The sequence below is a fragment of the Apteryx mantelli genome, chromosome 2 (assembly GCF_036417845.1).
Source record: "Apteryx mantelli isolate bAptMan1 chromosome 2, bAptMan1.hap1, whole genome shotgun sequence".
NCBI lineage: Eukaryota > Metazoa > Chordata > Aves > Apterygiformes > Apterygidae > Apteryx > Apteryx mantelli.
The window spans coordinates 78,943,562-78,960,777 of record NC_089979.1 but is presented as its reverse complement, the minus strand read 5'-3'; the positions used below and the strand labels follow the sequence as shown (position 1 = coordinate 78,960,777).

The following is a 17,216-nucleotide window of genomic DNA, read 5'->3' as shown; positions in this document are numbered from 1 at the left end:
ATGCTTTTAGATTACTTTTGTCTGCCTATATCTGAGCACTCAATAGAGTTTGTGAATGGATGCAAAAGCGTACGTGTGCACGAAGACACTCCACATTTGTGCATGGAATGTGACTTAGTGTTCATTTCACTAAAATGCTGCAGTCAGCTTTTTCAGTGGGAATGGAAAAGGAAGGAAAATTTCCTTCATTAAATGCCTAACTGTGCTGATACATAAAGGAAAAAAATGAAGCTGTAAGCTGCAATTCCTCACACTCTTCACCATTTTCCTAAAAAAACCCTACAAACCAACACCTAAAATTGATCTTTTTAATCTTTTCCCTTTACCAGTGTTGCTAAATGCATCAAAACAGTAGATCTGAAAAAGTTTAAAGCTAACTTACATTTAAATGGTTTTCTTTCTTCTACCTCATTTCTCCAATCAAGTCTCACCACCAGCTCATTTCACAATCATCTGACTCACTTTATGGTCTTTCCCAGTCTGGCCAGCTCCAGCAATGCCAAAACTTAATGCTACAGATTTGAATATTATTCTAAGCCTAAAATTACCGTGACAGACATTTTGTTTAATGTTGTACCTTGCAGAACTTTTTTTCTGATTAAAAAACATCAGCCTAACTTACGCATGTTGAGAAACATAATATACATTTCCCAGCCCTGGGGTTAATGTGCAGCTAGCAATCACATCCATTTCATAGCTGGGTTAACTGAAAAAGAGAGATATTCATGATTTGCCCAAAATCATATAGCATATCCAGTAGCAGAGTCAAGAAGAGGAAGTTAAGTTTTGACTCTCAGTTGCCTTCTCTAATAACTTGGCAACAGCCTCTTAGCATCACTATGTGGGAAAAATGGGGCCTCTTCTTCCTGATTATATCTGGTACCTGTACATAACTTACTCACTGAAGTACCCTGAAACCCACTGAGTTGGCTTTTCAGTTAGCCAGTTAGGGATCATTCTTTATCTTGTTCCAATAAAATATAATAAAATAACAGTAAAATGATGGATGCACTGAAAGATGCTCACTAGTTCTTTTAATTAAGCTTAAAGAAGAGAATTGCATAACAGGTCTTTAGTAAGTCACTACAGGAGTAAATTTAGTGATGTGAGTACTCTTAGAGACATAACAAGTGTATTTACAATTACCTTTTAATAAAATCATCTTACAATAGCAAGTAAAAAGTAAATCTCCTTGCTGCCCAGAAACACAGCCCTCCTCAGAAGAGCTGGATGAGCCATTTGTACCTCTCCATATAGGTGCAACAGTCCCATCCTGCAGCGAGGACTCACACCTTAAACACATTATTACTTTTCTAAAATACATTCCAAAAGTGTACATTTTCCCAGGCCAGACAAGTCCAGCAGTACATCTATCCAAGCATTCCCCGATACTGGCCAGCACCAGGTGCTCTGTGGGAGAAACCATGTAAGAGAGAGCTATGAAATAACACACTCTAGAGAAAGGTCTCACCACAGCACTTAGTGATCTAATTTCAGAAGCTAATGTTAAATTTATCCCCTGCTTCATCAAGATGTATGATTGCCCTAGCAATTTTATTCTAACATAAGTATGGATGTTCTCATTACCCTTATAAATACCTACCCCTTTCCGGACTTACTACCTGAACTCAAAGCTCTCCCATGACAACAGCTACCAAAGGTTAATTAGATGCTGCAGAAAAGACTGTTTTCTTCTGTTAGTTTAAAACCTGTGGATTTTCCATATGATCATATTTTTCTTGCAGCATATACAGAGTAAACATAAGTACAATTCAGTGTCTTTTCCTGTTCCTATTGAAGTCTATGGCAACACTTTCTAAAATCAGATTTGTTTCCTTGCTCAATAACTAAAATCCAGAAACCTGCAAGGAACTTTCCAGTGAGGAGAATTTACCAAAGCCTATTGATACATGATAATTGTAATAGCAAACAAAGATTAGTATAAAATAACAGAAAATAAATTCCAGACTTTTAGATGCCTTTGGAAAAGTTATCAAGTTTCATGCTCTTTCAGGAGCCAGAAAAAAAAAAAAAAAATCAGATTGTTAATGAAACTGAAAGCCAGAGTAAAATAAAAATCCCTCAAATCTGTCATCGGTATTTGCATTTGCCAAGAAGGCCTGGATGTTATCCTGCTGTGGAACATAAGATTTACGGCTCAGCACACCTTCATCCATCCTATTATTATATGCGAAATGGAAAAAAAAAACGGCCCGGTACGGCCCTCAGAAATAATCTGAATTTTGTTGCCACTGAGTAACAAGTGCTATTATTATTATTAAATCACCAGGCACTAGCAGCCACGAGGTGTTCCTAAATAACTCTAAAAACCCCAGGGATGTGCTCCACCTGCCCAACGGCGCGACGGGAAATGGGGCAGGGGGAGGTCAGGTCGGAGGCGATCCGGAGCACACGGGGGTCCCCGCTGCCACTGCGCCCCAAAGCACTGTTGCAGCACATGGTGCCGAGCCAGCTCTGCTCTCCGTTGCCGGGACACTCCGGCGCTGCCGGACAGCTGCGATGGGATGACTGACCTGCTCAGGAGCGGGGCCGCAGGCACTGCGCACGTGGGCATGTGGAGCGGGGCATCATTTTCTAAAACCTCAATTATTAAAGGGGAGGAAAATACAGTAGTTGAAAAGCTGGAAAAAACTCACCTTGCAATAGGAGATTTGTTATTTAATCAGATTTATCACACCTTTTTTTTTCACTTATGACTGCTTTCCCACCAGGCGTGCTGACCCAGCGTACGGCTGCCCAGACCCCAGGGACTGCAATATCCCCCGCGCTTAGCAGTGGTGGCAGGAGCAGCAGGGGATGGTGCCGCCACTGCCGCCATGCAGCACCTGCGCCGCGCACCGCGCAGTTACACAGCACTGAAGAGCTCCACGCCAGCCAGATGAGGCAGTCGTGAAGGGAAAGCAGGGAACTGAACACAGCTCATGTTAGGGAGCAGCACCCCTGCGAGCCGCTGCTTTGGCGTTGGCCCCACCAAGCCACCGTGCCCGTAGCATGCAACAGCGTTGCCCCCCACCTTGCTCCTGCTGTGCCCCTGCCACGACAGGGCAGCGCCAGGCTGGCCCGCCGGTGCGCCGGCGGCCACATTCCAAGGCACCGAACCCGTGGCAGAGGCTTCAGAGCGACAGCCGAGGCGGGCTCCCCCACTACGCCCCCATTCCCACTGCCCCAGCCCTCGGAGCGGTGATGGACGTCCCTTTTGGCAAGGCGCTCCAGTCCACCGCAGCACCTCGTCTCGCCGGCGATGCAGCACCTGGGCAGACATGTGCAGCCCGATTTTGTTTGTGGATTACCGACTCCTAATTTAAAGTGACGTCCTAGAAAAGCCAGGCTACTTACTCTTCAGCAGAGCTGACACACTAGCTCAGGAGAGGCCTGTGTTAGCACAGGCACAGATCTAACTTCTTTCTCAACATTGAAAGTAAAGTAAAAGTTTTTAATAGGATTGCTGTTTGAACTTTACGGGTCTTTGCAAGATCAAGGTAAATGACATCATCTCCATAAGTGAGACCAGTGGTTCTGAAATTTTAAAGGTCACGGTCAATACCTATTTAAAAAAAGAAAAAAGAAAAAAAAAGACAAGACTTCTGAGAAAATACACTACCTAACATAACTGCAAGTTACATATAAAGCTATAAGAAATGTAAGAGATTAGAAAACAATAATTATTTTCTCTTTTTATCCTAGTTCTTTCACTCTCTGCTACCGCACAGATTCTCCATAGAATGCATTTCTCTCTCTCCTCAGTAATAGTAAAAAGAAAAATATTTTGATAATATTTTGAGAATTTGATTATAAACCCACAAAGCCACAAAAACTGGCGAAGGACCTAGAAGGTGTAACACTTGAAACTGCCAATTCATTTACTCAACTGAGTGGATTTCAGACAGTTCCCTTTTAACAGTCAAACAGTGACTTGGGGTTAGCCCCACAGGGGATTTAGCTGGTACAAGGCAGCACGTCGCCGGCACAGCTTCAAAATGCCACCGCTCCCGTGTGGAGCGCCCGGTGAGATTTGGGTACTCCACTCACCAACAAGTGATGCCCCCCCACCCCCAGCACGCCAATATTCACCACCTGTAACTTTGCTCTGCAGATGGACGCGCCGGCCGTGCCTCGTCTTAATGACAGGGCTACGGACTGTCATAGCTGTTCTCCACACTTCCTTTTAAAGGCGCGCCACCTTGCAAAGCAGAATTAATGATTTACCAGGCAAAAAAATAGAGGAAGCTCAGTGATTAGGGCGGTCAACCCAGGAGACAGGAAAGCTGGGCTCTAGCTGCTGGTCCAAGCAGCGTTTATGCATTACACTGTAGAGAGTCACCTGAGAACATGCATCGGACAACGGGAGTCAGAAACCCAGGCTCTTCCTCCTCCACCAGACAAAATCTCCACCCTGCAGAGATCGCAGCCCTGCGTCAAAAAGGAAGGACAGCGCCGCAAAACCAGCTGCCGCCTGGCAGGTGAAAAATGGGTGCAAAATCCCTCGGGCTCAAGAAGGAAAACCTTCCCTTACTTTGGGAGAGGGCTTTAACCAAGGACCCGCAAGGCAAGAAAGGGGGCTTCCCCCCAGCTGCGCTTGTGCACGAGTAGGGCGTGCAGGCTAGCCCGGCCCCAAGGGTGCCCGTGGGGCTTGGGCACGAAGGGGCGCGGGGACAGCGCTCCTGTGGCCCTGGGCCGAGCTGCTGCCGGGCGCAGTTCCTGACTTGCTTAGGCGGAGAACTGCAGGGGCCCAGGGACTTTGGCTACCCTAGCGGTGCAGCAGGCACTGAGGGGACGTAGGGCCTATGTTCCACCTAAGCGCCACTTCAGACATCGAAATCCTTCTGTTTATCTGGCCTTAACTGTTGAACAGAATAAAGAACCACAACAAATTAACGGAATCAGACAAAAACATACACCTATCACCTTCATGGCCCTAATTGAAATACCATCATTTAAAATGATGGGTTTTAGCTAAATTTTCAACATCACACCTTTTCTCTCACCTGAACTTCTTTACGTTAACATCAAAAATATATTTGTCTACATGTATATGACGGTGCCTATGCCTCCTGCTATAGTCCTTGTGTTTTTAAGTTCAGTTTTTCTTGAAAAGCTCAAGGAGGAAGCCACATGCTGGACTGCAAGACCCCAGAACTGAGCAAGGCTAACCTGTACCTTAGGTTGAGCGCCCAAGGAGGGAACCCGTTATTACCAAACAGGGTTATTTCTCCCCCAGGTACCTCACATTTAATGCTCCCTACGTCAAATACAAAAGTCACAAGGCATGCTAGTCCACTGCCAAGGCACCCAGTCGTTCTGCAGCTAAAACAGCAGGCACTTAAAAAACAAAATGAAGCCAGTGAGTTGTCAATCAGAAAGCATATACTATACTAAGCACCACGAAATTGCAGAGATGAGCTGGTTCTCCTCTCATTTCTTTTGTAATGCAATTAAGATGTTATCAGGCCAAAGTACAATATTGTGGTATCCTGACCTATGCAAAAATCTTTGAAAGCTGCATTTATTTGCCACCAGAACCACAAGCTAATAATACAGCCTTCATACAGGCAGTTTCATTCTGTTGCTTTTTCTAAGTTTTGAACATGAACAAAACCATTAGGCTGTGCATTGTTCAGGTATTAATGATCTCCAGACACCGTTAACAGTGAACATCTAGTGATTGCTCAAATTTGAACTCCACCAGTTATATCCCCTTCCAACTTGCACTTTGCTATGCTTCTTCCTTGTCTTCCTTATAAAATAAAGAATTTATGTTCTTCTGAAAAAACATTGCCAATATATAGAGCTGATTCAAAACACATAAATAACAAAGATATTTCAACCAAATTTCAGACCTAATGATAAGACCTAGACCCATACAATAGTCTAAAAGTGCACGCTGTCCAACTTACTTGCTATGTGACATATGCATGGGACTAACTGTGATGCTACCTTCATAAACCATATACCTTTACTACACATCCTCTAATAACCTATCATTCTACAACATACTGGGGAATTACAGGGTGAAGGAGGAGAAGGCTACAAAGACTGACGATGCTGGTTTTGGGGAATCCGTGTGATGCAGATCCTGCACACAATTGTGCTCAGGCCATACAAAGTGTGAATAAATGGCAGCTGATCGGCTGCTTAGGAAGAGCCATTTATGACACTGTAATAAGGTTTGTATGGTGGGGATGGTGAAAGTGCCAAGCTGCAGACTGAGTGCTTCACTAAATTATATTAAAGCATGCTTTTCCACTGACATATCCTGAAAACTAGGAAAGAAAAAAAAAAAAAATCCAGTGCCCTGTGCCATCCTGGATTTCTTCCACCTGAAGAGAGGATCCCCAAAGCTCCATTTGAAATTTCAATTTAGTCTTTAAGTTTTTGTAACAGCCTAGAAGGTTTTGCCTGTGTGCTTAATAATCATACGACTCAAAATGTACAACTGGTTCAGCACACAGACACGTAAAAGCCGCTGCGGGGTAATATTTTGCACATCTTCCATATGTACATTACAAATAACACATGGCAGTAAATGGCATCACATGCATCCAAAATCAGGAGCTTTTGTTTATAGGAAACCTCAATAAACAACCAAATGACTGTCGATAAGAAGCATCTTCTCCTTTTAAAGGCAGTCAGTGTTTATAGTCTAAGTTACTTTTATTTCTAAGTACGGAGAAACTGCTCCAGCATTTGCCTCATCTGGCCAATCATTTCTGGTAACACCTGCCTTCTCACATTCTCGTTTTTATTCATTATTTATGTTTTTCTTTATACAATACACCCACAGGACAATACATCTCCAGCATGCTTACAGATTGGATCCAAAGTGCACTGGAGGCAACAGAATGACTTCACTGGTTCTGGAGCAAACCGTGGGCCCCCACTCCGCAAGCGGGCTTCAAGCCTGAAGTGGGACTTATGCACGAGTTAGGCATCCCAGTCCAGAAGCACAGTCTTAAATCCCTAACCCTTTAGCTGCTCACGTTTTAACCAGTGAAGCTCTCCAGAAGCCTGGATTGTTTACAGATTTTTTTTCCAGTATCTGCTTCATGAAAAAAAACAATAAACCCTCAGCAGTGGTCTGTGCAGGAAGGATCCAAACATAGGTCTCCCTCTCCCAAGTGTGGTCCCAACCACTAGCTCCAGAGCCATGAAATATCTCTATATATATCTACGTAGATCTATACATATCTATCTATATTAAAAAAAATATATATATATAATATATATATAAAAAATACACACATACACACACATTTTTTGCTCCTCTTTCTGGCCCCAGGAATCTCTAATTTTTTTCTTCTTTGTGGAAGCAGAGGAAAAAAGGAGAATGATCCTGCCCCTAAAGCAACTTGTAGCCAGAGATCTGCAGCACTCTTCTGGGAGATGTGCAACGTCGATTTCTGCTGAGAAGAGGGCCCCAAAGTCTTACTCTCTCCATTATGGCAGCACATAGATGGCATCTAGATCCCTGGATGCTGGTACCCTTTAGTCCACTGGGTTCAGCGGAGGGAAGGCAATGTCTTCATTTTTTTAAACAGAGAAAGCCAGTGAAGGTGGTACATTATTGAATACAACACTAAGGAAGAGTGCTGAAAATTTAATGCGATGACCCTTCACAGACACAGGGCTTACCAGTCATGTTAAATGGGAAACATGTACAGTATTTTACATTCCTTTACATGCACCTCTTAAAGGCATGCTATTTAATTGATTTAACTCACTGACTGTATTTCATAGGACACAGAACTTGAAGTTACCAATCTCCAACCTACCATAACTCCATTTTCGAGTGACTTACAGTAGGTCTCAGCCCCTACATAAAGTTTCTTCTTCAGAATAACTTTTGCTGTTTGTTGCTTCCAGCACAGTAATATTGTAAGCCTTATGCAAACACCACCTTTGGTTTGAGGAACCACATTTTGTTACAGTGCATCAATTAATACAGGAAAAAGGAATGAAAACCCCTTCCAATGAAACTTGGTTATTTATTTTGGAGAGAGATGGACAGAAAAAGACCTGATTGACCAAAAGTATAAAAGCTGTTTGTTTTCCACAAGTGGAAATCCTCCCTTTCTGGATAATGCTAAAACTAACCCCAGCCAGAAGCGATTTCTACTCTGGAAATACAAGAGCGTTTGACTCTGAAATGTGCCAGATCACTACAAGTAGCAATTGCTCCGGAACAATGCCCCACACCATTCCCCTGCCCATCTCCTGGCACCTTTGTGCGGCGCCGAGACAAAGACGGGACTTTCACACCAGACACGCTGCGAAATCCCGCTCTGACTGCCACCGCAGCTACAAACACTGGGACTGAGGATCATCCGGCCGCTGTTTCCTTTGACTACCGCTAACGCCGTGGCCTCTCGCTTGTTAAGCGCGTCCCCCCAACCCCAGCCAGGCACACGGCCATCACCCCTGCCACCCTGCCGCCTCCAACACGCCTGCCCGTGGCATCGCCTCCCGGCGGGCGATGCTGCCTCCTGTCCGTCCCAGGCTGCTCCGGTCCCCTGCCCGAGCCCGAAGCCCTGGCGGGTGGGCAGCGAGAGCCACGGCTGCGGCAGCCCCTGCCAGGGGGACCCGGAGGGGGAAGGAGAGCGGAGGGCTCGGCCGGAGGGGGCGGCTTGCTCATCCTTGCAGCAAAGCAGGAGGGAGCTGTAGCTGCTCTCACTCCAAAACCGCTTCGCTGCAACCCTGTGGCGGGGTGACGCTCAACGGCAGAGGAGCCGGCGACAGGCCTACGCTGCTCTCGTAGGCACCAGCCTTTCGGTCCCCCAACTCGAGCGCCTCCGTCCTTCTCCGCATGGGCACCCCCGCCGCGCGCCGCCCCTGGGCCCAGCCCTCCGCAAGGGAAGGAAGTCGTAGGCACATACCCAGCCGCCGTTGTCCTGGATCCAAGTATGCAGGTGCCGGTTCAGGTACTCGGTCATCCAGGTGGCAATGCTGTCCACCAGGGGGGACATCTCCCGGTTGACGCTCTCCACGCACATGACGCTGCCAAACTCGAAGAAGGCCACGATTCTCCCCCAGTTGACCCCGTCTCGGAAGAGCTCCTCCACCACGGCCACAAAGCGGCCTCTGGCCGTGAAGGGTGTCAGGTGCAGCTGGCCAGACATTTGGGCGAAGTCCCTCTGGTAGCGGCGGGAGAACTCATCCCCGGCTTGGCGCAGGGCGAGGTGGACCACCGGTGGCGCCGGGCGCAGCCCGTCACCCGGGGCCGCGTTACTAGCAGCAGCCGAGCCGGGGGGCTCGGGGTGCGGAGACACCAGCCCAGTGTGATCAGAGGAAGTCCCAGCAGCAGCAAGAGCAGCAGCAGCAGGAGGAGAGAGCCCCGGAGACGCTGGCGCCCGGTCGCCGCTGGCAGCCCAGTCGTATCCCCTCTGCGAGAGTTTATAATGGATGTACTTCAGCACTATCTCCCGGTTATCGTAGCCTCTTCTCCCCGGATGAGCCATAATTTCCAGGAGGAAGCAGCAAGAGGAAGGGAGAGAGGAAGAAGAGGAGCAGGATGAACCCAAAAAAGTAAAGCAGCCAATGATAATAAAATTAATAACACCAAAAATTATAATCCAGTTATTGTATCAGGCATGGTTTCATTCATGGTGATGTGGGGGAGTTCTCAGGGTCTCGGAGGTACTTTCATCTTCTCAGTGTTTCCTCCTTGGTTTGAGATGCACGGTATAAATAGGGATTAAAATGTTGTAAATATTTTACTTCCAGATGCACATTTATTACTTACTATATTTTTATTTTAGAAACATTTCCTCCTTGGTGTTGAAATACACGTTAAAAAATATCATACTTAGGCAAAATCAGGTGCATTTTCCCCTAGGTGCTGAACTACCACGTACATGAAGGAGCGGATGAACATACACCGTAAAAACTGCAATTCAATACGATTTGCTAAACAGCCTTGGATGAACGTTAATCCAATGCACTTTAAGGTAGAAATCTCAACACTGCTTTTTAAGTTACACAAAGTAAATTTCCTCTGTAAAGTACTTACTTGGACTATAAATATGTTCCTCTGTCAAGTTTCCTCTAAAAAAAAAATAGCAACAACAAAACCCAAACATCACCAGTCTTCAGAAACGTTAAGTTCTGGCCACTCTGATGCTTCAAGTCACCAAGGGGACAGGAAAGGGACAAAAAAATATCACTACTATTTCAAATGTTTTTTCCCAGACTCCTGTTTAACAGACATTTCCAAAGATGTGTCCATGCTCAGAAAATCCCGCCTCGGAGCCCAGGAAGGCGAACAACCCCAGAGAGACCAAAAATCCTGAAGACCAGATGAAACACGCATTTGAATCCAAGCTCTCGTAGAAGTGCTCCGTTTTTCCCTCCAGTGCAACGTACAGACATATGCATTTACGTAGTTTCATTCAGACACTGATCGCAGGAACCCAATGCTTCCACACACACGCGTGCGCACGCAAAAAAAGAGGAAAAAAAAAGAAAAAAGCAATTAATTTTTTTGACGAAAAAGAGAGGAAGCAAAAGGAAAAAAACAAAAAGAAAAAAGAAAATTGCGTTTGCGTGCGGCTCCGGGCAGCAATGCCATTTCCCGAGCAGCTTTTGTATCAAAGGAGCAGAGCGGCTGACAGCGCCGCGGAGGGGCGCGGAGGGGGCGCGTGTGCGCGGCGTCCGGTGCCGATGGGGTTACCGCGGCCGCGGCGCCGCTGCCCGCCCGCCCGCCCGCGCCGCGCCGCGCCGCGCCGCGCAGCCCCGCCGGCTCCGGGCGGCTCCTCCGGGCGCTCCGCGCTGCTGCCAGCGGCTCCGGGCGGCGGCGGCTCCGGGCGGCGGCGGCTCCGGGCGGCGGCGGCGGCGGCGGCGGTGGCGGGCGGGGAGCGCTGCCAGCGGCGGCGGCGGCGAGGGGAGCGGGCCGGGGCCGGGGCGGGGCGGGGCGGGGCGGGGCGGGGGCGGCGGGGCGGAGCCCAGGGGAGGCCTCGGCGCGGGCGGCGCGGCGGCCGCCTAGAGCCCCGCCTCGCGCTTCATTCACGAAAAGGGGGAGACTGGGGCGGGGGGTAGGAAATGGGCACGGGAGGGGGCGGCGGGGACCTGCCCCAGGCGGCGGCGGGGCCGGCGCTCGGGCCGCGGGGGGCGCTGCCAGCGCCGCCGCGTCCCTCGATGAGGGAGGGAGGGAAGGAGGGAGGCAGCGCCGCGGGTGGCTCGCGGGGCCGGGGAGGCTGCTGCAGCTGCACGGATTTATTAAAAAAATAATAATAATAAAAAAATGGGGGGGATGGAAAAAAAACTTTAAAAAAATTTACAAAGGGCTCGGGGGCTTCGGCGCGGCTCGCGGAGCGAGGCCGGGGCCGCCTCCGCGCTGCCCCCCGCGGCGGAGGCTGCCGGGCGGGGGCGGCCCCGGCGCGGCGCGGCGCGGCCCCCGGCGCCGCCGAGCGCCGTCGTGGGGAGCCGCGCACCTGCCCGCCGCCGCGGCACGGCGCGGCCGTGCGCGGGGCGGCAGGCGGGGGGCTTCGGCGTGTCCCTCGGCCCGGATTTGTAGCTGGAGGAGGCGGGAAAGGAGCTGCTGGGCGCTTAGGTTAAGCTGGAGTTGGACCAGAGAAGCAGAGTCCGGCTTCAGAGCGGGTTAAGGCGCAGCGCCGCTGCCCCGGCAGCCTGCAGCAGGCCAGCGGACACTGATGCTGCGGCCGCACTGCCTGAAATGGGGAGAAATCCCAGACTCAACCCAAGTCAAACGGCAGTAGGCGATACTCAGTACTTTGCCGTGCTGAACATTAGCAAAAGAAATCGGAGAAGTTTGGTAAATTCTGTCAATTTGTGTCCAACATCTGCACGAGGGTGACTTGAGATGATAACGCGATGAGTGAACTCTGCTGTACCTGAAGGAAAACAGTGCAGAAATGAAGGTGCGAATGGGAGACCATTCTTGTCCAGGGGATGTAGGGAACGCGCGCTCCCTCGGAAAGCCTCCGTTTTCGGGGCGAGCGCACGTCGGCCCCACACGCCGCGGCCCTGCCCGAGCCGCGCTGCGCTGCGGGAGGGCGCCGGCACCGCCCGCGCGGGGCTCCGCCGTGCGGCGGGCGGGACTGGGGGCCGCACCGCGGACGCGCTTCCCTCTGCCAGAGGCGCAGCCCGGCGCGCCCGCGCCCGCCGCTGCCCGAGGCGCCGCGCAGCAGTCAGCAGCCGCGCAGCGCAGGTGGCGGCAGCGGCCTCGGCCCGGCGGCGCGGGGCCGCCCCCCAGCGGCCGCTGCGCGCTCCCGGCGGCGCCTGCCCGCCTGCCTCCCTCCCTGCCTGCCTCCCTCCCTGCCTGCCTGCCTCCCTGCCTGCCTCCTTCCCTGCCTGCCTCCTTCTCTGCCTGCCTGCCTCCTTCCCTGCCTGCCTTCTTCCTTCTCTTCCTCTCTTCCCCTTTTTCTTCCTTCACCCGGGAAGGAGTGAAGGATTCACCATCTCGCACACACAGGAAACCTGCTGGGAAAATTAGGAATATAAGGCAATGTCCCGCTTCTGTCTCCTTTTCACTCATGTCTGCTGATATACACTGCGGTCGCTTTTGTTTTAAGGGATTAAGAGGACAGAGATTGCAGGACAGCAAGGGAAATGAAGTCAAAAGAAGATGAATGGTCTTTTATACAGCCATTGACTTACAATTATACCCCACCCGTGTATGTCCACATGTACTACGTGTAACTCCCAGGCTATTTAAATGCTGGAGTGCAAATGCACCTGATCTCTGTCTGTATAAAGCCCTCCAGAGAGTAAGGCTTTTGTGATGAGCTGAGGTATTGCCTCTGATGGCAGACATGCAGCTTCATTAGCACAGCCCGAGGAGACCAGCCAACCAAGAAAAGTTACCAGCTTTACCTCCTTGCACCAAAAGAGAAAATTCTGCTCTGCATACAGAAAGTAGCCATGTAATACACTGAGGTTTTAAAGAAACCAGTGATACAGAAAATCAGAATAGCCATAACCAACTGGACTGCTGATTAAGTCTCTCACTGTACTCATGACTGAATCTAATCCTGCAACTGAAAATACAGCAGACAAATACCATGCTCACAGATGTTAAGTAACACAAAAAGCTGTCTGGGTAAGCTGCACAGCAGTGTCAGAGCAGGCTCAGTTTTATAGCCCAGAGGACAAATCACTGCAGGGCTGATGCAGAAAACAAAGATACATGTAAAATTGATGTGCTTTTATAAAGGGAAATTTAAAACACCAGTGAATTTGCTTAAGGTATTTCAGTCTATCTTGTGTGAGGAAATGGGAGTAAGCCCATCTAAGAGAACAGAGTGTACTGAGGGCATATAAACAGTACAATAAAATATTAGAGTGCCTAACTGATTTCTGATAGAAATAGATACAGTAAAACTTTATGAGATATTCTTTTTGGAATGTATTTATTAATGATGCTTTTTTCCCACCAGCTCTATATTCAGAACCTTGCTATGTATTATAGCATTGATAGATCCCAGCCAATACATTTTTTAAAAGTTTAATAGGAAAATAGTGTTCATGCTTCACAAGAAAGCATGTTAATACCAAACACAGCTGAGACTGTACCAAAAGAAAGATGAAAAATACAAAAGAAAATCCTAGCAACTGTTTGCTTTGAGCAAGGGTATTAAGGATGAATCATAGAAAACAAAAACGATGCCTTGAAGAATGACAAATTCAACTATCTAAAAAACCCCAAAACAAAATTATGTGCATTTATACAATCTTTTTTGTTCTTAACTCAATGTCAGATGCATTGCATCTGACCTAGATTTATGATAATTTAAGGGAGTGGCATCTTAAAACTAATTATAATGCTACCTGAGTGGGTGATGAGCATGTATTAAAGTTTCGCAGATTTGCATCACAGTACTGTTTTCTGTCTATCTTGTTTGTTTGTTTAAGCTCAATGGGATAAAATGGAAGTTAAAAAGATATCCAAAACAAAGGCAATATGCTTTTGGGGGGAATATAAAACAAACCAGCAAGAGAGGGTCAGGATTTATCAAGGAACATTGGCTGAATGCATAAAGTCCGTCAAGAAATTGCTGCAGTGCTTTTAGATAGCAGTATAATAAAGTCTACTACTAAAGATCTGATCCTGCAAATCCTTCTGCACACATTTATCTTTATGTGAGTTGTCCCACTAAAGTTATTTAGACTGGTAAAATAAGAACTAGCTGGATAAAGGATTGGAATGAAATTAGGAATACATGAGAAGCTCACATGACAAAAGCTTACATGACAATTACAGAGGAAGGAGCATCGAGAACAGATACTAGCCAGCTCTGGCAGCGTAAAGAACATAGATTATTTGAGTGAGATGGCTTTTTAATCTGTGTGTGGGCAATTGGCAGAACATGCAGGGATTCTCAATGCCTGCTATTTCTGTGGTAGCTTCTCAGATTCACGATGCATTATTAACAAATGCTCTAGAAAAGTTCTTAATGACAATCTGAAAGTTGACACCTTTTCCTTGTATCTTTATACTAACACCAATAGGATTTCAACAACAATCCTGGTTCCTGGTGACCTGCCCACCCGTTATTTCCATGGCTCGTGAGTAGGCAAGCTGGATAGAAACAAGCAATTGTTTAAAGTACTGCCTGAGCAGGCATAAAACAAGTGGGGAGCATGTTTGAATTGTGTGACAGGGCTCAAGGTGAGCAAAGACTTTGCAGCATTTTTTGCTATAAAACTGCAGAGCCGAGAGTGAGACTTTCTATTCTGGGACAAATCCCCCCCCCCCCCCCAAAAAAAAAAGGAGAAGAAAAAAGAAAATGAATCCCCCCAAAAACTAAATCTGAGTAACCCCAAAGTAGTAGTTAGAGTGGTATGGGTAAATATGATTGTGCCAACCAAAGTAGTCCTTTGCATTACAATGTTCTAACACATTTTAAATACTATTTTTCTTGAAAGAGCCTACTAAGATTGTGCCCACAGACAGGGAACTTGTGTATATGAAGATGGCCAGGCTGCTCCTCATACTGCCATTGGCACTATAAATGTCTGTTGGTGATAAGCCCAGTAATGCAAATTTCTGTTCCACCCACAGCCGTGCTTCATCTGCTTTTCTTCTGCTAAACGCATTCAGTGCCTCTCCTTTCTATGCCAGCTGTATTCATGTATTTGCTATGCATGCCTTTGTGCCCACAAGAGCTTTCTGTTCAATCGTTCTAACATTGCCCTGACTTTAAAGTAGCCATTGATTGCATGATCTTGCACATTTGTTTCTCTTGATGACACAATGATACCCATGGACCTACAGTATCTTTGCTGTGCTGCAAGAAATGCATTGAAAGCAACACTCTGTTTTACAAACTTGCATGTAAGCATACAACCCTCTGCTGTCAATTGCACAAACCCATTCATTGTTAAGTATCATCTATTTTGCTGAAAGTGTTGCCTAACATTGCTCTCTAAGCAGCAGGTGGGGTCTATGGTATGAAATGCTTTTAAAGGAAGGTTTTCTGCATGTAAAACGTATGAAGAAAACAAGCATCCACGACATTTGGATGCCTATTTTCCTCATTTTTGACCACAACTGTGGCAGGTTAACCTGAACATACAAACACTTCTTCAGAGTGCATTCCCGAACCACGAGATTGCCTTTCATTCTGACAGTGTTGCAGACACTACAGGTGTAGAGAGGATACTCTCTGTCTGGAAGCACTTGCATGACACAGAATGCTACTGTAAAAAGCTTAAGGCACACCTAACCTACAGTTATGGTTTATTCCACAGGGCCTTATTTGTGCTTGTCAGGAAAGGCAGCAGCACAAGACACTTAGATCATATCCTTAGGGTCCAACATAGCAAACAATTCCTGACTTTCAGACCCCTTTTATTGCACTCATCCCTTAAACATGCCCACCTCTTGTTAGGATACAAAGGCCCCACAGTTCTTACTGGAGGAGGCAAAATGACTGCATCCAGCTGGAGCTAACGGGCACTACAGGCTCCTCTCTAAGGCCTTCTCTTGCTACTACTTCACTACATGGCAATAGAGTCTTCTCTTTATGGTACCTCAGCTGTTTCACCACCTTTCTCAAGCTATTGTATTTTATGTACTCCTGTGGTTTGGGCAATGCTGCATATGCTCTTCTTTCTGCTACAGAAAAAAGGAATTAAAGACCCAATTCCCAGTATAAGCAGCAGAGTAAGAACAAAGGAAACAGTTTCAGTAAAAATGTAGCATGGAAGAAAAGGAAATGGCAAGAGTATGGGCAAACATGAACTTTCATCTCTGATCCACAAACTTAATTCCCCCTTTAAATTTTCTCAAAGTAAAAGGGAGGAAAGCATTTCCAAGTAAATGCCTTGAACTGAAGACCAACATACTTGATTTAATTACTTTTTGAATCACCTGTTAGCTTTGAAAAGGATGTTTCCCTATGTCACAAGTTATCTGGAGCATTCAAATTCTTGTTGGATTTGGGTTTTTTATATGTCTGTGTATATATATACACACACATGTATATTTTATTTACAGCTGTAAATTTATCCTCAGTGGAATTTATCCTCAGCACCTGTAGCATGATTTAGTGTTAGTCTTAAGTTTTGCTTTACCTCCTTGTGTTTATTTACATTGCTCTAACAGCACTTCTACAGAATGAACTTCATAGTTAGAACTCGAAAGTTTTAAAATTAACATGGGGATTTCCCTCCAGGTTGAAAACAAACTTGTTTTCAACCTAGAAAAATGTAACTTCAGACTGCCTTGGTGACACTCTACCATAGTGAAGGCTTGGTATTATGGTCCTTCGTTTAAGGTTTCACCAAAATAAAGCCTTCCTGATCGTTAACTTTCTGGAATGCATTACTCTCAAATGTGATATGCATTTCTGGAAAAAGCATTTGCACTTTCCACTTCCTTCAGGGTAAGTTTCTGTTTACAAGCTTAGCAGCAGCCCTCCCACCCCCCATTAAAAAGCAGCAACAGAAGAATAACGTGGTCTTTCTTTTCACAATTCAGTGCATCTGAAGTGAAAGCAAGGAAAAAAACCTCAGCCTCTCAGTCTCTGTTCCTTTCCCTTCCCTCCAAAAAAGAGAAGAGGATGGAAGGTGTGGCAAAAGATACACACCATTTAAAGTTCTCTGGCTCTCATGAGAGTCTTCACCCAGTAGCAGAGGAAAGCAAGTTGCTTCATAAGATTTTACTACCACCTTCGAAAGGCAGTCAAACATGCACCTACTCTTGTGTGTGCTTGGTACCTACTGGACAAATATAATGGAAT

At 47.0% G+C, this 17,216-nt stretch overlaps 1 protein-coding gene across 1 annotated transcript in view; it reads right to left on the bottom strand.

The window, feature by feature from the left end:
- Positions 1–10,634, bottom strand: part of BCL2 (BCL2 apoptosis regulator) — a 97,126-nt gene extending 86,492 nt beyond the window's left edge. The window contains 3 exon segments of the mRNA XM_013940814.2: positions 8,892–9,212; positions 9,215–9,292; positions 9,294–10,634. Coding sequence (XP_013796268.2) covers positions 8,892–9,212; positions 9,215–9,292; positions 9,294–9,473 — 579 coding nt within the window. The 5' untranslated portion in view covers positions 9,474–10,634.
- Positions 10,635–17,216: the final 6,582 nt, after the last annotated feature.